At 40.8% G+C, this 23,763-nt stretch overlaps 2 protein-coding genes across 12 annotated transcripts in view; one reads left to right on the top strand and one right to left on the bottom strand.

The window, feature by feature from the left end:
- The first annotated feature begins 9,649 nt into the window (after nt 1-9,649).
- The window catches only part of GNG10 (G protein subunit gamma 10), a 34,410-nt gene continuing 20,296 nt past the window's right edge, over nt 9,650-23,763 (top strand). Inside the window, exons 1-3 of one of the 2 annotated variants that reach the window (XM_027614625.2) lie at nt 9,650-9,795; nt 14,369-14,500; nt 15,524-16,483. In XM_027614625.2, coding sequence (XP_027470426.1) covers nt 9,715-9,795; nt 14,369-14,494 — 207 coding nt within the window. In that variant the 5' untranslated portion in view covers nt 9,650-9,714 and the 3' untranslated portion in view covers nt 14,495-14,500; nt 15,524-16,483. Of the gene's footprint in view, nt 9,796-14,368; nt 14,501-15,523; nt 16,484-23,763 lie in introns of those variants that run through there. The other variant, XM_027614626.2, reaches the window with a different exon arrangement.
- Nucleotides 22,316-23,763, bottom strand: part of SHOC1 (shortage in chiasmata 1) — a 102,854-nt gene continuing 101,406 nt past the window's right edge. For all 10 annotated transcript variants that reach the window (XM_027614613.2, XM_027614610.1, XM_027614615.1 and 7 more), the window contains one exon: nt 22,316-22,757. In XM_027614613.2, the coding sequence (XP_027470414.1) occupies nt 22,657-22,757 (101 nt within the window). In that variant the 3' untranslated portion in view covers nt 22,316-22,656. The remainder of the gene's footprint in view (nt 22,758-23,763) is intronic.

The following is a 23,763-nucleotide window of genomic DNA, read 5'->3' as shown; positions in this document are numbered from 1 at the left end:
CCCCTGTCATAATATTCTTAATAAGATCAGAAACTCTCCAAGAGAGTGAATCAACCTTCATGTCCTTGTAGGATGATCTTGATTACAGTCATTATAAGACTATAACTGTATTTTCAAACATTTTTTCCAGAAGACACCTTAAAAAGGTCTTTTGTACCATAGTATTGCTTTCCCAACCCCCTTCAATTAAAAAAAAAAAAAATGACAGAGCAGAAATAGCATACTGAAAAGTTGTTCATGTATTATGAAGTCCTTGAGCCATGGAAAATCCAGCGTACGTGAGTGTATTTACGTGCATTTAAACCAGAAAGAGGAGGTGCATGGCTGTGTGCTGTTCTTTCAAACAATGAAATATATGTTTTATACATGGGGAAGTGAAGTAATTCACACATAAATTGACTGAAGCAAGTATGATACTGCATCAAGGTATCGATACACAATCATGATAGTGAATCAGTACTCCTGTTAAAGGATTTATCTCATTGCTTCATATTAATAAAATGGTTGCAATATATCACAAGTTTGTTGGTATGGCATTTTGAATCAAGGATTAACATAATTGCTTTTGTATTATATAGTTTTAAAAGATTAGTGTAGATAATAGATATACAGAGTCTGTTTCTAGCTAAAAGAAACTAGGGCTTTCTGGAGCTCAGCCCAAATATGTGATATATACAAAGAGGCAGGAGGGAGGAGTTTTGACCTTGTGAGTCATTTAGTCTGTGAGTGAGGGCCTCAGTTACCTTAATAGATAGAAAGTTGGGGGAGGACTTTAACTAGATTATCAGTAGGACCCCTTTGCTGTTCTAAAATTCTGAAATATATTTTTCTAAGGCACTTGCCCCTCTGTTAAAATTTCAAACTTCTGGTATTCTAAGTATTTTTTTGTTACACCTAGTAATAAGGAATAATAAAAGGACTGGGTATGTTAGCATTCATAAAGGTTGGCTGATACAAACAATGTGTGTTGGAAATTATTTTGCATATCTGCTAAATTATTGTATTTTTCCCTGGCTTTATTGAAACCTCATTTCTGGAATCACCCCCAGCAGCCTTCTCCCTTGGTAAAAGTTTGGTCATTCTTTTAGAATCAGGGTCATTGCATGGGTCAAGATAAATGGATTCTCCTTACAGAAGGACTCTTTCCTTCCCTCAACAAAATATGCTTCAAAATCCTAGAGTGAAGGAAGAGCCATTAGTTGTGTCATTCAAGTACTATGAATAATCTTTATTCATACTCTGTCCATCCCCCACCAAAAAACCAAAACTTCTCAATTTTAGAACCATCTGGAGGAGAATCCTAGGTGGAGGATCCCACAACCTCACTAGTTAGATATTTTTTCTTGTGCTCCGTTTTAAGGCTATCCTGTCACCATTTCCTTTTGTTTGACATGTAGGGGTTTATAGTGCATAGTTGTTCACTGCTATCTATTATCACTCTATATAATTGAGGTCTGTGCTAAAATTACTCTTAGGATCATATTCATGTCAAATATCTTCATAAGAGATTCCACTGCTAGCCCTTTCCTCAGTGGTCTTTCTTTCCCTCCCTCCCTCCCTTCCTTTTTAAAGCCCTTTCCCTCAGTGGTCTTCTTTCTTCCTTTCCTTTCCTTTTTCCTTTCCTTTTCTTTCTTTCCTAAGATTTTATCTATTTATTTGACAGAGAGAGAGGGCACAAGCAGTGGGAGCGGCAGGTAAAGGGAGAGGGAGAAGCAGGCTCCCCGATGTGAGGCTCGATCCCAGAACCCTGGGATCATGACCTGAGCCAAAGGCAGACACACTTAACCAACTGAGCCACCCAGGTGCCCTTCAGTTGTCTTTATGAATTCTCCAAGTTCTACAAATCAGAGGTTGCTGTTTCATTGAACATCTATACACATAATCTTAAAAATTATGGTAGATAGGATTTTTAAGTGTTACATGAAAAAAATAGTTGAGATTAGAGAGTATTTTAGTACTACTGAATTTATGTTTAGAAAATCATAGTTCATTTTCTTTGAGATTCTTTTTTTTTTTTTTTTTTTTACTTTGGACAGGGTAATAAACTTTTAACTCCCAAACCTTGGAGATATTTTGCTTGAATGGAAGCCATCGCTAAGCTAAGCTAACATTCAGCTAGTATTATGAACCAGTCTACTGGCCCCAAACCAAAGTTTTGTGAAAAGTAAAGATAAATGGCTTCTATAAGACATTATTATAAATAGATCTAGCTACTTTAAGACATTAAGTCAGACATGATCTCGAGTTGCAATTGTGCATTTGAGGGAGATAAATACTGGTATTGACACAAACTAGTGTATGGATGAAGTATTTAATCTTATTTGCAAAATGCAATACTCTTCACATTTAAGAATGGGTTAAGGCCAAATCTAGAACCTAATAACTCAATAAAATTTGCTAAACAAATTATTTTACCTTTCTGGTTTCCTCATCTGTGAAATGAGGGGATCTTTTTAGATAATTAGGATTTAACATTCTAATATAGCCTGCAAATTCATATAGGTTTAGGGTCTGAAGTAGATTAGATTGCCTGCAATTGGGAAATGTTATGGGTATTAAAAAGCTACCTAATTAGTTGTAAACTTTAATCAGATTCTTAGCATTTGAAGGATTCAGAGTATCCTTGACAATTATGTATGGAATGGATCACATGGTCTTAGGTCAGTGACAAATGGGGTTTCTTAATAGACCCATCCTCCTGGGTGTCATTAGGGATGGAGAAACTTCGTCCCCTTCAACAGTTCTCCTTTTATAACCTCAGGAAGAGTGAGCCAGATGCAGTGGAAGGGCTCAGTCAGGCTTTGCAGCCAGATAGACCAAGATTTGGTTTCTGACTCTGTAAATGACCAGTAACTTGACTTTGGGCAGGTTAACCTCTGAACCTCATTTTCTCATTTTTAATAGTAGGTTTACTAACTACACAGGATTCTTGTGAGAATTAACCAAGACAGGGGTAAAGTATTGGCATATGTTAAGTGCTCAATAAATGGGTTTTCTTGCTTTTAGAGGAAACAGGGAAGAGTCATTTTCATTTGTTAAAATCCATGTTAACAGGAGTGTGTTTAGTGATGACTACAAACCCCTTGTTTCTTTATTCTTTTAATAGGTATTTGAATCTCTTACCTTGGGCAGGGTACTGTGCTAGAGTGCGAAAGTGATGCCCCTTAGGGCTGGGATTATATATTTTACAGGCAGCTACCTGGCTCTTGTTGCATTTGAGGTAGAAGTTGAAGCAGCTGAGATGACAACTCAAGAAAGACTGAACTTTCAGGGACAACAAACAACATCAGCTACTTGCTAGTTTACGGCCTACATTCACTGCAGGGACACTGTCAATGAGATAAAGAGGTAGGCTTGGAACAGCTGTTCAAAAGGACAAGGAGCCCTAAGTTCCACTGCCTCCCAAAGTCTCAAAAATGCCTGTGAAAATCTCTCTGGAGAAGCTACACCTACAAACCTGCTAGTGAGCCTTTAGCTCCTGCTTCATTATTCTAAGTTCTAAATGCAATGGGTGTAAGAAGTGAAATAGTTTTTTTATGGTACATTATACTGTGTCACATGAAATACAGCTGTTAAAGCGTTTTCCTGTTTCTTTTAAATCATTTTAGAAAACTGAAGGTATATATTGTTGTCATTCTGACATAACGTTGGCAGAAATACAAACCTTCCCATTATATATCATATATATCATTTTTTAAAACATGTATTTATTTACTTGAGAAAGAGAGCGAGAGAGCAAGCAAGTGGGGGTGGGGCAGAGAGAGGGGGAGAGAGAATCTCAAGCAGACTCCCTACTGAGTGCAGAACCCGACTTGGAGCTCAGTCTCATGGCTCTGAGGTCAGGGCCTAAGCCAAAATCAAGAGTTGGCTGCTTAACCAACTGAGCCACCCAGTCACCCCTCATTATTTTTATGGAGAAGAGTTATTTGAAGCTCCTTTTCTGGAAAAATAACCCATGGTTAGTAAAAAGGTGACAAAAACACAGGTCAGAGGAGTGAAGAATTATATACATTATAACAGAAACAAAACATTTGTCCTTACAAGGACACTGACAGGGTGCCTGGGTGGCTCAGATGGTTAAGCATCTGCCTTCGGCTTAGATCATGATCCCGGGGTCCTGGAATCAAGTCCGCATCGGGCTCCCTGCAGCTTGGGGAGCCTGCTTCTCCCTCTGCCTCTTTCTCTCTGTCTCTCATGAATAAATAAAATCTTAAAAAAAAAAAAAGACACCGACATTTCTAAAAAGTACTGAGATTCTTAAAAACAGTGGAAATTAGTAAGTTCTTATTTTTTTACTTCAAGTTTTTAAATTCTAGTTGACACATATGGTAAAACTGGTTTTAGGTGCAGACTTGAGTAATTCATCACTTACATATAACACCCACTGCTCATCACAAGTATCCTCCTTTAATCCCCATTACCTATTTAGCCCATTCTCCACCCACATCCCTCCATCAACCCTGTTTGTTCTTTATATTAAGAGTCTCTTATGGTTTGCGTCCCTCTTTTTTTCTTCCCTTCCCCATGTTAATGTTTTGTTTCTTAAATTCCACATATGAGTGAAATCATATGGTACTTGTCTTTCTGACTGACTTAACTTCGCTTAGCATAATACCCTCTAGTTCCATCCACGTCGTTGCAAATGGCAAGATCCCATTCTTTTTGATGGTTGAGTAATATTCCAGTGGATATATATACCACATCTTCTTTATCCAGTCATCAGCTGATAGACATTTGGGCTCTTTCCATAATTTGGCTATTGTTGATAAGGCTGCTATAAACATTGGGGTGCATGTGCCCCTTCGAATCACTATGTTTGTATCATTTGGATAAATACCTAGTAGTGCAATTGCTGGGTTGTAGAGTAGCTCTGTTTTTTTAACTTGTCACAGAACCTCCATACTGTTTTCCAGAGTGGCTGCACCAGCTTGCATTCCCACCAGCAGTGTAAGAGGGTTCCCCTTTCTCCGCATCCTTGCCATCATCTGTTGTTTCCTGAGTTAATTTTAGCCATTCTGATAGGTGTGAGGTGGTAACTCACTGTGATTTTGATTTGTATTGTAAGTTCTTATTTTAACCAAGAAAAAAATGGGTAACAAAATTTTTATTTTTTTTAATTTTTTTTTAAAGATTTATTTATTTATTTATTTGAGAGAGAGAGAATGAGAGAGAGAGAGAGAGCACGAGAGGGCAGAGGGTCAGAGGGAGAAGCAGACTCCCTGCTGAGCAGGGAGCCCGATGCGGGACTCGATCCCGGGACTCCAGGATCATGACCTGAGCCGAAGGCAGTCGCTTAACCAACTGAGCCACCCAGGCGCCCCAGTAACAAAATTTTTAAATAATATATTGGTGATCTGCGCATTTTAGCTGGGGTAAGAAGGAAAGGATTCTCTGTTCCTGGGCCTCACCTATTTTCAGAGCTCTAGAAATAACTACATCTGTGGGAACAGACTCTACTCCTCCAGATGAGCAGTGACTTCTCTTGGAAGCTAAAATGAAAGTTCTTTTCCCTACTCCTACTTTGTGAGATACTACGTAAGTCACTTTCCTTAGTGGCTCTTAGTTTCCTCATCTCTACAATTGGGATGGATTACATTATATGAAGGTCTCTTCACTCTGAAGTTCCATGATGCAAAAATGATGGATGAGAAGACATTTTGGTAAAGTATAAAGCAAAAACACAGATGGTCAGTGGCACCAAGCTTGCCTGTCTATGGATCACTGTGGGAGGCTCTATGCTAGAACCTTGCTGTTTCTTTCCAAGTCAGACCATTCCTCTCCAAGAGAGTAGCACAATCAATCATACAGAGGTGGGCAGAAATAGTGGGTGTGTACAGCATGAAAAAGGGAGATGGGACTCATCTCTGAACATTTTCTGCTACCTGTGGTTAACACACAGGTATTACATTATGTGTCTCCTCACTGTGGGCAGCCCCAAGCTGTTTTTTCTAAATGGAGATAATCTCACTGCTTCAGCTGTCATTGTGCTGTGCAGATGTCTTCCATATCAGCATCTTGCCAGTTAACATTTCTAACTACCTAGAGGCACACAGCATTACAGCTGAAGACTTGGTTTCTCCTAAGCCAAACTCATCTTTGTTCTTTACTCCTCCCTTTAAGCCTAGGACTGTTTCCTAACATCTGTCACAGGCACCAGTTCTAGCCTGCTCTCTGCTTCAGAACCTTTACCCCATTTCCTTTGCATTTTATAACCGCCATGGAATATGCCTGATTTAGTCTTTTTAATTTGTTCTCCATCCCACCTTTGTAGTCCTACCTAGGGCCTCATTCCAGCCACTCTCTCCACCAAAAAGACAAAACAAAACCATTATTGAAGTCATTTTGTTTCCCCAGTTTCAGTTTATTTTGTATCCTCATCCCAGATTAACATTCCTAAAATGTGTTACCATGTGGCTATACCACTGTTTGCCACAAACTTTTCTATTTCTTTTGAGGTTTTCTGTGACTTTGAGTCTTATCAGCTTTGTATCTTCTCTTGCTCACTAGAGCCTTCTCCATTCGTCATTCATTCCCTCCACGTATAGATGGCCTGCTCTCCCCTCACTCCCCTGTGCTCTGTGCCATGTGCAGGACTCAGATTTTCAAAGTCTTGGTCCTGCCATTTATGAGGAGCTTTCCCTAACCCTTCCACTCTGTATATCTTTGCTCTGAGTTCTTTGCCACACCTTTTTGACACATGACCATTCTACTCGCCTTACTCACCATTCTAGTAATGTTCCCAACATGTAGTTTCATCTTTTGACTAGAATGTAATTTAAGTTTTGTTGTAAGGAAACTTGTCACTAGAGAGGGCTTTAACATTTGCAAATCTGCTCGTCATAAGAAAAATTTTAACACCGCAAAGACTGAACACATAGCTCACAAAATAAAAAATGTTCAGTCTCAACACTTAAGATATTTAAGAAATTTGAGATGTAATATTTCATCTATTAGGTTAGTAAAGATAAAGAACCACAACATAGAATTGTGAAGGTGCAGAGAAATAAGCAGTCTTCTGGTGGGAATAGCAGTTGATTGCTACCACCTTCTGGAGGATCAAATTGGGAAAAGTGTAAGAAACTGTTTATATTTTTAGTCCATCAATTCCACTTTTAGGAATGCATTCAAACCCTGCTCCCAAACCAAACATGTACGAAGCTGTATGTTTAAGGAGGTCATCACAATGCTAAGTAATAGGGCGGTAGGTAAGTTATGATCCAGTTGTACAATGGAATATCATGCATTCATTAAAAGTAATAGGTGTAGGGTATATCTTTTCTGACTGCTCCTGGCCCCCTTCTGGTATCAGCATCTGGTTTTCCTTTGGGGAACCACTCTTCCCTTACCCCCCTCAGTCCATGTAGTTTGGGTGTCTTAGCTTGGGTTCCTCAGAGAAACAGACTCTAAGAGATTTTCATGCAGAAAGTTTACTGGGGGGAGTGTCAAAATCAACCCCTGTGGGAGAGGCTAGGGAGTGAGGATTGGGCAGAGGGAGGAGGTGAACTGTGACGTAGTTGCCATAAAGGCCTCAGATGATCCCAGCAAGGAGCTGTAGAGGTGGGATCATCTTTCAATGTTGTTCTGACTCGAGGCAAGGGGGTTAGGGTTTGGGTCTTATACATCCCACATCAATTTGGATGAGCACTGACACTGGGAGGGATGGCTATCAGCTAAGGGCAGTTCCCAGAGAGGTACTTGGCTGAGACATCAGTTGCAGCTACTCCCAGCTGCTGGGGGAATGAGTGGCTCAGTCCTAAATGGGGAAGTTGGGTGGTGCATCCCTCCTCCTCCTCCTGGCTAGGCACAGCTAATCTGGGCATTCCAACTCTACATAACGCTTGCTTTCAAATAATGATTGGTTCAGGGTGGGCACATGACTGAATAAGGTTGGTAAGATCCAGTATAGGGGTTTTTGTTGGAACAATGAGAAAGAAAAGAGGCGCTCTTGCTCCTGAGTTTGTTAGCTTGGGACAATGAAAGCATGGAATGGACCTTCCTTTACAGTACCTCTTAGAGAAAGTCTATTTACCACTGAAGAAAATGAGGCCAACACCCCAAAAAAGCAGAGCCAAAAGGTAGAGAGCCCCAAAGCTAGTATTTGGGCAATTAAATCCACTACTTTAAAGTCCCTGGGCTTTTCAGTTATGTAAGCCAATATATTACCTTTTGACATTACTCAGTTTAAATGAGTTGACATATACAGCTGACCTTTGAACAATGGGGGAATAGGGGCACTGACCCCATGCAGTCAAAAATCCACATATAAATTTTGACTCCCCCAAAACTTAACTACTAATAGCCTACTGTTGACTGGAAGTCTTACCAATAACAAATAGTTAATTAACACATATTTTGTATGCTGTAATTTTTACTGTACTCTTCCAATAAAGCTAGAGAAAAGAAAATGTTAAGAAAATCATAAGGAAGGGGCACCTGGGTGGCTCAGTTGGTTGAGCTACTGATTCTTGGTTTTGGCTCTCATCATGATCTCAGGGTGCTGAGATCCAGCCCGGGTTTGGGCTCCATGCTCTCCAGGAAATCCGTTTCTTTCCTTCTCCCTCTGCCCCTCCACTCCCTCTCTCTCTCAGATAAATAAGTAAATAAATAGATAAGTCTTAAAAAAAAGAAAAAGAAAATCATAAGGAAGAGAAAATATTTTCAGTACTGTACTGAAAGAAAAAGTATAAGTGGACTCGCGCAGTTCAAACCTGTGTTGCTCAAGGATCTACTACTGTACAATGGTGTACAATGATAAAGGCAATATTCACAACACATTAAGTGAAAAAATTTAACACAAAACATACATTTTACATGTAGTAATGATGCCGGTTTTGTAAAACAAACCAATGTACACAATTAAAAAAAAAAAAAGAGGGGCGCCTGGGTGGCTCAGTCAGTTAACAGGCTGCCTTCGGGTCAGGTCAGCCCCTCTCCTGGCGGAGTCGGCTTGACATTCTCTCCCTCTCTCCTCCCCCTGTTCTCTCTCTTTCTTTCTCCGATAAAATAAATAAAATCTTTAAAAAAAAGAATGCAGCACAACAGAAACAATGTTATAGTTAAATGGTGAGATGGGACGGGGGGTGGGGGAAGCTGAATTTAGTTTTCTTCTATAGGTTCCAGAAAGATGTCAAGGCCTGGGATTGGAGCCCTGCTCACCTTACTTACCTACCGAGTCGTCAACTTGACGGGATTCCCACGAAACAGTAACAGGTGAGCCCACAGACCTGTTAGCGTTTCAGGGGCTCCTTACCAACCGTCCTCCCTCTTCCCCCAGCCCCATTGCAGCAAGGCACGGAAGCCTTCACGAGCTTACTTCAACTCCTTTGCCACCTGGGCTCCAGCCACACGGAGTCACAGTCCCGATTTCTCAGGAGTGCGTCTCCACCTTCCCGAGCCCCAGAGCCCCCCACCCCCGCAGGTCGCGCCCACTCCTCCCGATGCCCCGCCGCGTTGAGGAGATGGGGCCACCGCGCCGCTCCGCGTCCAGGCGCAGCAGCGGGTACTAACCACGTTTAGAGATCAGGGGCGACTCGGGACCCGACACCACCGCTTACCTGCGGCTCCGGTCGCGCGGGGCACGGCCACCGGGAGAGGCGGGGCGGCGGGCGGCGGGGCGGGCGCAGCGGCTTCCCCGCCCCGGGGCGGTGCTCGCGCTCGGGGCCTCGCGGCTCCCGCAGCCCGGCTCCCCCGCCCTCGGAGCCCAGCGCCGCCGCCATGTCTTCCGGGGCCAGCGTGAACGCCCTGCAGCGCCTGGTGGAGCAGCTCAAGCTGGAGGCCGGCGTGGAGAGGATCAAGGTGAGGCGGGCAGCGGCGCCCTTTCCTCAGGGCGCGGTGACGGCGCTCTCCCGCCGCCGCCGGGGAGACAGGAAGGGAGAGGCCGGCTGCCCCTCGCCGCGGCTAGGTCGTGGTGGGCGGCCGTGAGGACGGCGGCCCGGTCCCGGCCAGCTGCCCGGCCTCGGCGGGGATGCGGCCGGTGGGAGGAGGCCGGGCCTGGTGGGCCGGGGGAGCCGGGCGAGTCCTCCGGAGCATGGCCGGGGCCGAGCGCCCTGGGGGCGTTTCCCAGTCGGCGGTGCGGCCCCGGACTCGGGGTGGGGGCGGGGTGGGGGCTGCGGAGCCGGGCGCGCGCGCGCAGGCCAGGGATGCGGGCACCGCGCTGCCGGCCTGGCTGGGCTGTTGCGGGAGGATGCGGTCCGGGCCTGCGGAGGCGACGAGGACCGGCCTTCGTGAAGGATTGATAGGACGAGAGCGAGAGCTCGGAGGAAGACGGGGCTCAGGTTTCTGGCGTGGTGACCGGGTGTAGGGCGCTGCCCTTCGCCCCAGCAGAGGGGGGAGAGCGGGTTCGCGGAATGAGTTCAGTGTTGGACATGGGGGCTTTGCCGAGATATCCAAGTAGGGCTGGAGGCTCAGAGAACAAGGCCTAAAGTCATGAGAATGTGTGGGAGTTAAAAAAAGTTTATTAACGAAAAGACCAGAGTGTGGAACCCAGGACCAGCCAAAAGATGGCTGAGAGGAGAGGAGAACCAAGGGAAAGCAAGGAAGGAGGGGTTTTCAAAAATGTGGGGCTTAGTTCTTATGTCTAATGTTTAGTCAGTTGATTGAAAAGCATCTGCTGTATATTGTGTTGAGCAGCTAGGGTAGCATTATTTATAGAATGTACGTTCGTCTGTATGAATGAACACCGCTGGGATAGTCCATGTACCTCCGTAATGCCTTTTCTCTGTAGTTGGCACTATTCTAGGTACTGAGAATATGGTGATAATAGTGGCGAAGATCATCAATAAACACATTAGCCGATAAGTAAAATAATTTCAGACCATAGTGAAGATTATAAAACAAGGTGAAGAGAGTTATGGAATGCAGAAGAGGTTTTAGTGACATATGTAGTAGTAGAAGCAGAACCTAGATTGTAAAAGGGTAGACAGGCCTTTTTAAAAAAGAAATCTGGTTCTAAGAGGAAACAACTTTTTTTTTTTAAATTTGGGAAATGAAAAGCTTTATTTAGAGGTTGAGGGAAAGGAACAAAGTGTTTTTAGATTGAGGGGGACCAAATAGAGAAGGCGAATTGGAGGTAGAGGAGACAGGCAGTCTGCCTGTGGGGACATGGATTGGAGGGGCACCTTGTGAGACAGGAGGAAAGGAGATCAGGACGTGTGTGAAGATAGATGTTTCTAGACATGTGGACTTAAGGACTTGTATGATGACAGTTTTCTTTGTGAAATAGAAGACCAAGTTTTCTACTAGGGCAAAGGGGAGGGAGCTAATAGAGTCACAAGAGTGAGGGTGGAGGAGAGTGCTGTTGGGAATGGGAGAGGAGCCCCTACCAGGCACATCCATAGACACCTTGTGACTCTGAAGACCCAGCTCCTTTGAGATTGGAGACTGATTGGCCTACTTGTGGATTTTTTTTTCTCCACTAGCACTTAGCCACCCAGGAATGTGAGTGTCCAAGGCGAATGGTAGTTGATCCAAGTAGTGGGTTAGCAGAGGCGGTATACCAGAAAGATGGAAGTGGGGGCAAAGGGCAAGGAGCTTGAGGGGTTGGCCAGAAGGAGGCTAAACATAGGCTGGATAGAGAAGGAACGGAGCCAGCCTCCTGGTGATGGGCGGCGCAAAAGGGGAGGAGGCCTTCTCCTTGAGGTCAAAGAACGGATGTAGTGAGAAGGAAGTAGCATTCTGGATGGGTGGGAGAGATTGTGATCAGAAAGTAGGAAGTTGAAGTGTAAAATTTCAGTTGTGGAGCAGTTACACATGTTGGCTATAACTGTTGGCATTGAGAAGGCTGTCTGAGGAAAGGAGGTCAGGGAACTGGAACTAGGGTTGTTGAAAATGGTCAGGATGATGTTGGCACCTGAGAGGGAAAGGAGAGCTGTGGGCCAGATTCTTGCCTACCTTGTGGAGTGGCTAGGCAAGATATTTTCCACATTTAAAAAATAATTTTGAGTGATGAAACAGACCCAGAGAATTCAAGTGAATTGCTCAAGGTCACACAGATAATAACCTTATTTGTGAGGTGTTCTCATGGTAGTATGGTTTCAGGTGCTTGGTGGGCTTCTCTCAGGCAGTACCCTAGGGAGTCACAACACTCCATGGTCTAGTTTGCCTCTTTGCAGGGCTCAATAGTGAATGGATGCTCTCAGCACACCCACAGATGTCTTCTCTAGCAGACTTGCTAACTAGTAAATAAACCAGGACACCAGTTTTCTAGCATATAATGGAGGGCATCCCTTCCCAGTGATTGGAATGCTTGATATCCTTCCAAGGGCCCCTTCTCTGTTTTGGAGAAATCTCAGAAGTTGCTGGGTGAGCATGGACTCAAACCAAGGAAAGCCATGTAATTTGGGTATCCTACCTCCCATGGCAAATGACAGCTTCTAAGTGTTTGGGCTTGTACTCCACCCTCACCCCACCCCCAGAGTCTTTTTCCTGTAAAAGTGCTAGAGAAATGCTGACCACTTTTATTCTTCTCTTATTTTCTCTGCATATCCACTCATCTTAACTCTTTGACCATGTTCTTTAGGCCAGGGTCCAGTTAGTCCCATTTTTCCAGGGGTCCTGGAGGATAGTCTCCTTCTACCCATCGTGTGTGAGTTCATCTGTTCCCTCTGATGGAGAGATACTAAGCATGAGCATAATTGGTTCTAAATTCCTGTGAGTTAAAAGCTGCTATATATAACCATTAATTCCAGTTATAATTAACATGAAAATGTCAGAACTTCTTTTGAGGGAAAAGGAAGCTTAACTATTAGTTTGATGATAATATTTTATTTTATTACATTAATGAAACCAAAATTCCTAAAGCATTCTAGAAACTTAGATGGTAACCATAACATAAGGGGCTGATTTTTCAGTTATTTAGAAGCTTGGAAAGTTAACACAAACTAGTAGTAATACTTGAACAGCAATTGGAACCATTTTTGTATGATAGGAGTGAGATTTTATACAAAACACCTTCTCAGTGCACATAAAATGGAATGTGAGCAAAGCCTCGATGTACAAATCTGCATCAAATGGAGGCTAAGAAGAAAGGCAGAATAATATTTATCAGTGCTGCCTAATAAACTTCTCCAAAACTTAGTGATTTAAACCAACATTCATTAATTCGCAGTTCTTAAGTCAACAATTTGAGCTGGGCTCAACTGTGTAGTTTTGCTGATCTTTGCTGGGCTCTTCCACACATCTGCAGTCAAATGGAGCGTTCTTTGGTGGCTGGATGATCTTCTCCACAAGATCTCCAGCAGGCTAGCCTGAGCTCATTAGATGGTCTTAATTAAGAGTTCCAACTACAGCAAGAGAGTTAGCAGCAAGGGCTCTTGAGACCTGCGGCTTAGGACTTGCCCATTATTTCTGCCACATTGTCCTGGTCAAAGCAGGTCACAAGGCCAACCCAGATTCAAGGGGTCTTGAGTAAAGACTCTACTTCTTGGGGCACTTGGGTGGCTCAGTCGGTTGAGCGTCTGCCTTCGGCTGGGGTCCTGATCCTGGGGTCGTGGGATCGAGTCCCGCATCAGGCTCCCTGCTCGGCGGGGAGTCTGCTTCTCCCTTTCCCTCTGCCTGCCGCCCCCCCTGCTTGTGCTCTCTTGCTCTCTCTGTCAAATAAATAAATAAATAAAATATTAAAAAAAAAAAAAAAGACTCCACTTCTTGGTGAGAGGAGCTGCAAAATATTGTGACTGTTTTTGTAGTCTGCAACAACTGTATTGCTGACCATGTGTCGACACTATTCTAAGTGTTTTGCATGCATTTAGCTCATTTAATTGTCTCATCAACTCACTGAGTCAGGTACTATTACAAAATACATTTCACAGATGAGAAAACAAAAACTGAGAAATTAAGTTAACTTGCCCAAGATCATACAGGTAATGTTGGGGCTGAATAGGAGTCCAGGCATTCTGGTTCCAGAGGCTGCACTCTTAACCAATAAGCTATCCTGCCTCAAAGGCTTGGTGGAGAAAACTTGTCACTTGTTTTGGGCGGACTCGATAAGGCTCCAGCCTTGTAAACATTAAAACAGTCTGCTCACATGGCAAATCTGACTATATCAGTGCACGCTTTGTAAATGAAAATTTGTAAAGGAAGTACTAGAATGAGCTTTCTTTACCAATTCAGTCTCAAAACTAGGATTCTAACTGGATCAAAGATACAGCTTTATTTTTCCTTTATTGAGGGAACAACTGAATAAAAAAATACCCTTAATCATGGAAATTGTAACATTCCCTCTTTCAAGTTCAGTTATTAGAACTTTCAGCAAAAAAGAGACTTTTGGAGATCACAAGATGTGGGACCTTTATCAAGTGGTAGGATCATTTTTCGGAGTATCAAATGGCTCTGGCTGTGAGCAGTACGGCAAGCTCTTGTCCCTTTGTTTCAGGTCTCGCAGGCAGCTGCAGAGCTTCAACAGTACTGCATGCAGAATGCCTGCAAGGATGCCTTGCTGGTAGGTGTTCCAGCTGGAAGCAACCCCTTCCGGGAGCCGAGATCCTGTGCTTTATTCTAAAGGCTGGTGAGTAATGATACACCATGCTATCTTGGGGCCATGGCATTATCACAGGGCTTCCCAAGGGGACGGGCAACTGAGTTTTGAATATCTACTATTCTTGGGGAGATTAAAATAAGAAACAGCAAAATGCACCTGAAGGGTGACTCTAGTCAGCATGCCTGTGGAATACATCTCATTAAGAGAGTCTCAATCCTCGTGGGCACTAACTCATGAGATGTTAATATTCTTATGTACTTGAGCTCTTTTAACTGAATTGGCTGATAGTAATTTCATGACCTTAATCCTACCATCTCTGTCCTAACACCATCCCAGAGTTGTGATTTGCTGCTTGGTGCTATCAGCAGACTTGCTGCTCTCTGGACTGAGGACTCCCCAGAGGAGACTTGTTCTTACCACCAGCTATGATTTCTTTTCTGCAGGCTTTCAGAATATATCTGTTTTAATAGAGGAAGAAATGTAGCTAGTAGGGAAAAGCGTGGGTAGAGTTAAAAGAGCTTTACAAATGATTGCTGAAATGAAAACACCTCTTTGGTGGCATATTAGAAATTTCATGGGTCCTAAAGTGTTGTGTTCATTCATTCACATTTTCTTTCTTTTTTTTTTTCCCCCCTTTTTTGGAAGAGGTCAGGGCATAGGTTACTGGAGTCTTTTGGGGCGAACATATTTCAAATTATGTGTTCTGAGGGGTTTTCATACAGTAAGTAATCATCTTAGATCCTTTTTCACATATTTGCAAAAGGAAATTATTCATATTAACAGAAGGAAGTAATCATGCTATCAGGTACTATTGTACCTTTTAATGGAAAATGTCCACATTTATGGTATTAAAATAATAGTCTTATGCTGGCATAGCATTTTCCTTTTACAAAGCACCTTAATGGGTGTTACTCATTCAACAATGTAGCTTAGATGTTTTTTATATTGTTACTTTCTACTTTGAGAACACTAAAGTGACCTGTAATGATGACTAGTTAATTATATGTATAAATCTTACTAATGTGAAAACCTACCTAATTCTCTTTCCAGTAAGGAAGAAGTTCACTGAGGAATGCTTTTAAGCGCAAAGTGATGAATAACTAACTGCCTCCAAGTCTCAAGAAAACACTTTTCTCCAGACAAATGACTCTTAGATATTTCAGACCTTTCCTTGGCCTGGTCCTATAGCCAAAATTCTATAGAAATTGATGAGTTTCTACTCAGATAAGGAAACTGGGTGAGGGTGAAGACTTTAGATAATAATGGTCAGACTCTTTTGGTAAAGTGCTTTTGTATTAAACAAAAATGTTACCACCAAATACACCTCTTTCATAAGTGAATTACTGGTGTTTCTATAGCTGGAATATTATGTTTGTTGTATTTACTGGATGTTTACATTTTGGGAAGGCAAACATTTTTGTTTGTTAAAAAATTGAATATTTGTAATTTGTTGCTCCTAAGATTTTTATACCATAACAAAACTGTTCTTTTCTCCTGAATTTACAGTTTCTAAATGAAGACAAGCAAGTGTAAAACTGGGGGAAGAATAGGCTTTATTAGTCAAATGATGTCTTGATTTTTCTAAATGAGAAGATTGCTTTATTTTTAACACTAAACATGAGAGCTGTTTCTTAGCAAACTTGTTTGGAAAGATTCATGTTGTGTTGTGTATTAGATTGCCCCATCTTGTGTATGAGCAGATTTGGTCTTTGTCTTCTTAAGTTCCTCTACTTTATAGTTGGGTTGTACTTAAAAAACAAAAAACAAAAAAACACACCATTATCTCATGTCTTTAAAAAAATGTTTAAATGTGTTACTCAGAACATTGCAAATGATTAAAAACAATGTGAAAATATTACGACCTAAATAAATTCTTAATGTCACAAGTGTTTTACGTTGATGATATGCCTTTGATTTAATTTGGGACACTTTTAAAAGGATACTTTATTTGTGTTTGTAATAATCTTTGATGAGCTTGGAAATAAAATTTCTGCTTAATTCATCATTTTCTATGATAGCAACATTTTCTGTCTGCTTTTGTTTTAAGGTGTTACAGATTTTTGTTTCCTTGTGAAATTGAGTGCTAGAAGTGGGAAGTGAGATTTTTGCTTGTAAGTCCTTGTAGAACTTTGTAAAAAAAAAAAATATATATATATATATATATACACACACACACACATACGTATAATTTGCAGAAACATCTCAATTTCTGGTGACATTTGCATTTCGAAATAGTTATGTATAAATCCATAAATAAATAAATGAAAATATCTTTTAGCATAGTGTTACCAAATAGAGAAAATAGAAGCCATCATATGGAAACTCCCTTAATTTCTGGCCACTAAACTTCCAAATCTAAGTGATCTGAATCTCTCCATTCAATCAAAATTCAAGTGTCCCTTTTCTAACCCTGCTATTTATTCTCTGGATCTGTTTCACCTTCTCTGAAATCACACTATCAATTATCCTTTCTCCTTTATCTTCAGCTACTTTATTGGATCCTCTGTCAACATTTAAATATGTTCCAGTCTCCGTCTTAACAACAATAAGCATTTTTAAAAATCTCCATTAAAAAATTCATTTTCATTTATAAAAGTAAGTCTTAAAGATCTACAGCATAGTGCCCATGGTTAGTATATTGTATTATATACTGAAAAATTTACTAAGAGAGTTGATCCTATGTTAGGTGTTAACACAAAAAATAATAGGGTGGAAGGAAACTTTTGGATATGATGGATAAGTTTATGGTGTAGATTGTGATAATGGTTTCAGAGGTATATACTTAACCTCCAAACTCCTTAAGTTGTATACATTATTATGTACAGCCTTTTGTATGTCAAAAAAAAAAAAACTTTTCTTGATTCCAATTTCTCCTTTGGCAAAAAGTTGGTAAGATAGTACAAGAAACTATAGGTGTCTCACTTATGAATATAGATATTTGCCCTAAATATAAGCACATCAAATACACTAGTATATCAAGAGAAAACCTGACAAAACCATTTTTTTTTTTAAAGATGGCACCACATATTTGTTGCTGTTTTTTTTTTTTTAAGATTTATTTATTTGACAGAGAGAGGCACAGCGAGAGAGAGAACACAAGCAGGGGGAATGGAGAGGGAGAAGCAGGCTTCCTGCCGAGCAGAGAGCCCGATGCGGGGCTCAATCCCAGGACCCCGGGACCATGGCCCGAGCCGAAGGCAGATGTCCAATAACTGAGCCACCCGGGCGCCCCTGACAAAACTATTTTGATAAAATCTGTCAGTGTAATTCATTACATGAATGGTTTAAAGTGTAATTCATTACATGAATGGTTAAAGAATCTATGCCAACAAGTCATTTGACAAAATTCAAGGGCTGTTCTGAGTAAGAACTAAATGGCTTAGGGAAATTGGAAGAGAAAGATGATAAAGACTATCAAAAGCAACAGCAAATTTCATACTACATAGTGGAATGTGGAAGTATTCACCATGTTAGAAACAAAACAAGCATACTTTTTATCACTACTATTGTTCAGCATTGCTTTCTTTTTTCCCTTTTTAAAAAAGATTTATTTGAGAGACAGAGAGTGAGCTGGGGGAGGGGAAGAGGTAGAGAAGCAGACTCCCTGCTGAGTGCGGAGCCTGACAAGGGCCGCCATCACAGCCCTGAGAGCATGACCTGAGCTGAAATCAAGTCGGATGCTTAACCAACTCAGCCACCCAGGCGCCCCTATTCAGCATTGCTTTAGAGGTGTTAGCTAATGCAGTAGATGAAAAAAACGAAAGGGGGTAAACATTTTAGAAGCAATATCTACTTATGGATTATATAATTGTACACTTTGAAAACTGATGAGAATATGGGAAAAACTCAAATTTGTAATAGAATTTAAGGGGCTGGCTGGATACAAAGTATGTAGAAAAATGAAAAGTATTTTCTACACTGGCAATAGCTAGTTAAAAATGGAAATGGAGGGGCGCCTGGGTGGCTCAGTTAAGCGTCCGCCTTCAGCTCTGATCATGATCTCAGGGTCCTGTGATCTAGCCCCCACATCGGGCTCCCCGCTCGGTGGGGGGCCTGCTTCTCACCCTCCGCCTGCCGCTCCCCCTCTCTCTATCTCAAATAAATAAATGAATAAATAAAAACCATTCTCAATAAAAAAATGGAAATGGAAAGTATATACCATTTCCGCTTTAATGACAAAAAATTCTTAAGAATACATTTAGGTGCCCCCCTGCAAGAATAGTTTTTAAAACTCTGTGTGTGTGTATAAAACATGGGAGGGTGAAACCTGCCTTACTGGATATTAAAACTTACTTTGAATATAGGGCACCTGGGTGGCTCAGTTGGTTAAGCGTCTGACTTGGTTTCAACTCAGGCCGATCTCAGGGTCATGAGATTGGCCCCGTGGGCTCCATGCCCAGCACAGCATCTGCTTGAGATTCTCTCCCTATCCTCCCCCTCTGCCCCTCCCCAAGGCTCATACTCACACACTCTCTCTCTCAAATAAATAAAATCTTTAAAAAAAAAAAACCCTTATTTTGAACATGCTGAATCAAAACTATGATTTTTTATTTTTTTTAAGATTTTATTTATTTGAGAGAGAAAGCAGGGGGAGGGGCAGAGGGAGAAGCAGGCTCCCTGCTCAGCAGGGAGCCCGATGGGGGACTTAATCCCAGGACTCAGGATCATGATCTGAGTTGAAGGCAGACACTGACTGAGCCACTCAGGTGCCCCCCCTTTTTTTTTTAAGATTTTATTTATTTATTTGACAGCACAAGCAGGGGGAGCAGCAGAGGGAGAGGGAGAAGCAGGCTCCCTGCTGAGAAGGGAGCGTGTTGCGGGGCTTGATCCCAGGACCCTGGGATCATGACCTGAGCCAAAGGCAGACGCTTCACCGACTGAGCCACCCAGGCGCCCCTAAAACTATGATTTTTTAAAAAATTAAAAAGAAAACAAAATTGTGATATAGGAATAGGCAAATAAATGATTGGATCATAACAGTTCAGAAATAGACTTTTCTATTCAAATGGCCATCCATTTGGAAGGAAATAAAATTGGGCTTGTATTATGTAATAAAAAATCCACATGGGTTAAACAAAAGGGAATACAAAAGCATTAGAAGAAAAATTAAGGGAATAGTTGTATAACTAAGGTAAAAATTTAAAAGAGGTCTTCCTAAGCAAGGCACGAAACCTGGAAATCAAAAAAGAAAAGATGTGTATACTTTACTATATAAAATTTAATTTAAATAAATAATTCAATTTAAATAAGTATTAAGTTAAAACTGTTGTATGATAAAATCATAAACTGAATAAAAAGGCAAAAGACAGAAAAATATATACTTTTTCAGTTCTCATTTGGGATTGCTGTTTGCATTCTCCACCCCGTCTAATCCAGGCTGCTCTGTTTATTAAAATCATTGGATCCCTTGTTTGAGAGTCGGTTTATTATGTGGGGGAAAATAACCAACCTATCACTGTTAGAGGCAAGGGGTGAGATGCCCTGGTGTTGATTCACATTTATACCTTGTATCTCAGTGGCAAGGGAAGGAGTATCTATGCCCATCCACAGTTGGAGGGAGCAGCTGATGTTCTGGACAAACTTAGGGCTGGACCTAGAAACTTGGAGTAAGATCTCTCAAAAGTTCTCAAAAATGAGAAGCACTATCACAGCAATGGATCTAAGGGCAAGTAACTCTTTGGAACATGAAAAAACCTCACAGGGAAATGCTCTCAGAGGGGGGAAAAATCAAAGTTCATTGCAAGAGCCAGCCTGAGAAGTTGGGGCTGTTCCAAACAATTCCTCATGATGGGGTGTTTGGAAGAGGACCTTGGAGGCCGGACTGACAGTTTTGGTCCCCTAACAAGGATCCAACCAGAACCTTTGGGCTTCTATGATCAGCCCAACCTGTCATGTCACAATGGCTCCCAGGGAGTACTCTACTAAAGCAGAGCTCACTTACTTTATCCATTGTTCCCAGATTCCTAACACAAGACTTGCTTCCCAATACCTCTGACAGAGGCTGTTCCACACCCAGGCAGAATGTGTCTTTAAACAGCAAGCGCCATTGAGGAATGCCCACAGGAGGACTCATACTTCCACTCAATTTGGTGAGGAAGCAGGGACATGAGTGTTGATAGCCTAGTCTCAAGGCTTGCTGGAGTTGATGGCCTATGAAGAAACTCCTCTCCTGTGGAAGCTGATTAAAGGCAGGATAAAGGAGATCTGCAAGCTGAGAAGCCTTAGCCTTACCTTAGTTTAGAAGATATCCTGACAAAATTTTAAGAAAGTAGAACAGGGCACCTGGGTGGCTCAGTCATTGAGCATCTGCCTTTGGCTCAGGTCATGATCCCAATCGAGCCCTGCCTCGGGCTCCCTCCTTGGCGGGAAGCCTGCTTCTCCCTCTCCCACTCCCCCCGCTTGTGCTCCCTCTCTTCGCTGTGTCTCTCTGTCAAATAAATAAATAAAATCTTAAAAAAAAAAAAGTAGAACAGAAATTCCAATTAGATGTCCAGAAATAGTTTCTCTTTAAAGTCTCCACCCTCTACATACCCAAGCAAAACCAAATATCCTATAAATAAAAGTGTAATAGCAAGAGCAGAGTAGGAGGAGGAAAGTAAGAGGTCGTATTAAGCCTGTTTCAAAAAGGAGGACATGATTAACAGTATCAAACGCTGAAGAGAGGTCAAGTAAGGTGATGTCTCCATGTCTTTTGGATCTAAGAAGGTAGAGGTCAATTTTGGTAGTAATAGGGTGATAATTTCAGAAGCCAGGAGAGTATGCCTGTGGTCTTCAAACATTTTTCCTGGTGTACCACCTATAATAATGTCAAAAACCCATTACCTCCGTTTTAGAGATGACATGTAAAAGTTTTGTTAATAACCGAATAGTTGCAAAGAATATAACTTTATTAGGAATTCTGACATTTTAAAATAAAATTATTACATCTTTTAAAAAATGTACTCAATGGAATATAAATACCAGAGTAATTAGAAACCTACAATCATCCATTAAAAAATATACAAACTATCCTCCAAAAATGTTGTACCAACAGTATAGGAAAGTGTTATTTCTCCAATATGCTGACACTGAATATTATTAATTTTCAAAAATTTTGCAGATCTGATAGGTGATCTGTTTTCCTTTGCATTTGCCTGATGAGTAATGAAGCTACATATAATTTCAAATGTTTATTGGCTATTTTTGTTTCTTCAGTGTAATATCTATTCATATATTTTGTCCACTCTTCTATTAAGTTGTCTTCCTATCAATTTGTAGGATTCTTTGTATATTAGGAATGTAAATTTTTTTTATTATGTAGGTTGCAAATATTTTCTTAGTTTTAAATTTTTATTTATGAAGGCAACACTTTAAGTATTTATTTATTTATTTAAGTAATCTCTACACCCAGTGTGGGGCTCAAACTAATGACCCTGGGATCAAGAGTTGCACAGTCCTCCGACTGAGCCAGTCAGGCATCCCTGAAGGCCAACACTTTAAATGGGAAGTTCTCTCTCTGGTGCCTGGGTGGCTCAGTCGGCTAAGGCTCAGGTCATGATCTCAGGATCCTGGGATCAAGTCTCACATCCAGCTCTCTGCTCGGTGAGGAGTTGGCTTCTCCCTCTCACTCTCCCTTTGTGCGCTCTCTCTCTCAAATAAATAAATAAAATCTTTAAGAAAAATAAATGAGAAGTTCTCTAACTTGAACTTTGCCTAGATTTTAACTTTCTCGGTGATGGAGGGTTGACTCTGGTGATCTTCACTTCTTGACTTAAAGGGTCAGACTGAGATGGAGGCTCATTTTAAAAGGCTTGCTGGAGGAAAGGTGGGAAGCAGTAAGCCCTTCAGAAGACAACTAAATAACATGTATATATTTATATTTATATATATCCACACACACCATACTGCATATACTGCTATCGCTCTAAATGTATATATTGTATCTACTGCTTTAAAAAAAAAGGCTTGCAATGTTCAGGTGAATCTGGAAGATATTTGGATCTTATGACAATTATGCCAATTAGAATATTTTACATACAAAGATGCAAACAATAGGGCAGAATATAGATTTTGAAAATTTAATACGGAAGCACCAAGAACATCTAACAATGTATTTTCTTTAATGAATGAGCAAATCTAAATCATTTTGTTACTAGATTTTCATCAAAAACAAAGGAATGTGGCACAGAACACTATCCTTTCTTTCAAAAAAACCTCAGACGAGTTTGTCCATCAACTCTACCAGGGACTTTTTCATACACTAGACGCCGTTTTTTGAATTGTGGTAGTTGTGAGCACATGAAATCTGTTAAAAGAAGAAAAAGGAAAACCATTTTATTTCTGAGAGTAATAAAATATAGCTATTTTTTCCAGCTATTCTGGTGCATCCTATCTCTTCATCTATCTACAAAGTGTTAACATTTACAAACTGAGATAAAATGATAATGAGATAAATGCACCTCTACCTAATGGCTCAATACTAATTAGTGTCATGTACACATATTTGTATGCTCATGCTTTGCACAAATAATTAAATCTCCCTAGATTTAAGACTCTTTCATTTAAGTTTTCCTTCATTATCTCCTATCTGTAATGTGGAATTTATCCTGAGCTTTGATATATGATAGGTGGTGATCATGTATGGACTCACCTTCTATGACTGTATTAGTATATGACACATTAGCCTGAAATATCCTAGATTTGGATTCTTATAGAGGTTAATTAATTAAATCAGTGAAAAAGGAGGCTAAAATATTTAAAAATGTTTTAGTAATTATTCCTGGGAATATAATCTCATAATTATAAGAGTTGGATGCCATTATAAGCAAATTTAAAAAGCAGTATGGTAGGTAATTTTTATCATAGAGATCACAAATACACATCTATAAGACAAATGGAATATTATCTTGAGATTATGCCAATGGCTTTGGATAAATTGTCTAGGCCTGCATTAATATGAATTCTAAAAGTGTTATATCTTAAACAATGAAGGTAATGATGTGCTTTGGGAAAGCACAGTAAAAAAGTCAAAAGTTTCCATAGTGATAATGATACTAGTATCAAAGATTCATGTGAACTGTTTGAATAAAATTATTTTATGGAAGAAGTTTGAAAGTGGAAAAAAGCAATATTTCTAAATGAACACTATTTATCCAATCTATGATTTAAAAATATATTTACACTTAATTAAAATGTAAATACACATTTGACTATTCCATCCCTACCCCCAAAAGCCTAAATATTAAAAGTTATTAGAAATAATTTCTGAGATCTTCTCAGAGGATTATCATATACTGGGATGCCCTATGTTC

Source organism: Zalophus californianus, chromosome 13 (genome assembly GCF_009762305.2).
Source record: "Zalophus californianus isolate mZalCal1 chromosome 13, mZalCal1.pri.v2, whole genome shotgun sequence".
Taxonomy (NCBI): Eukaryota; Metazoa; Chordata; class Mammalia; order Carnivora; family Otariidae; genus Zalophus; species Zalophus californianus.
Note: the sequence above shows the minus strand (reverse complement) of the source record. Positions and strands in the feature narration are given on the sequence as shown.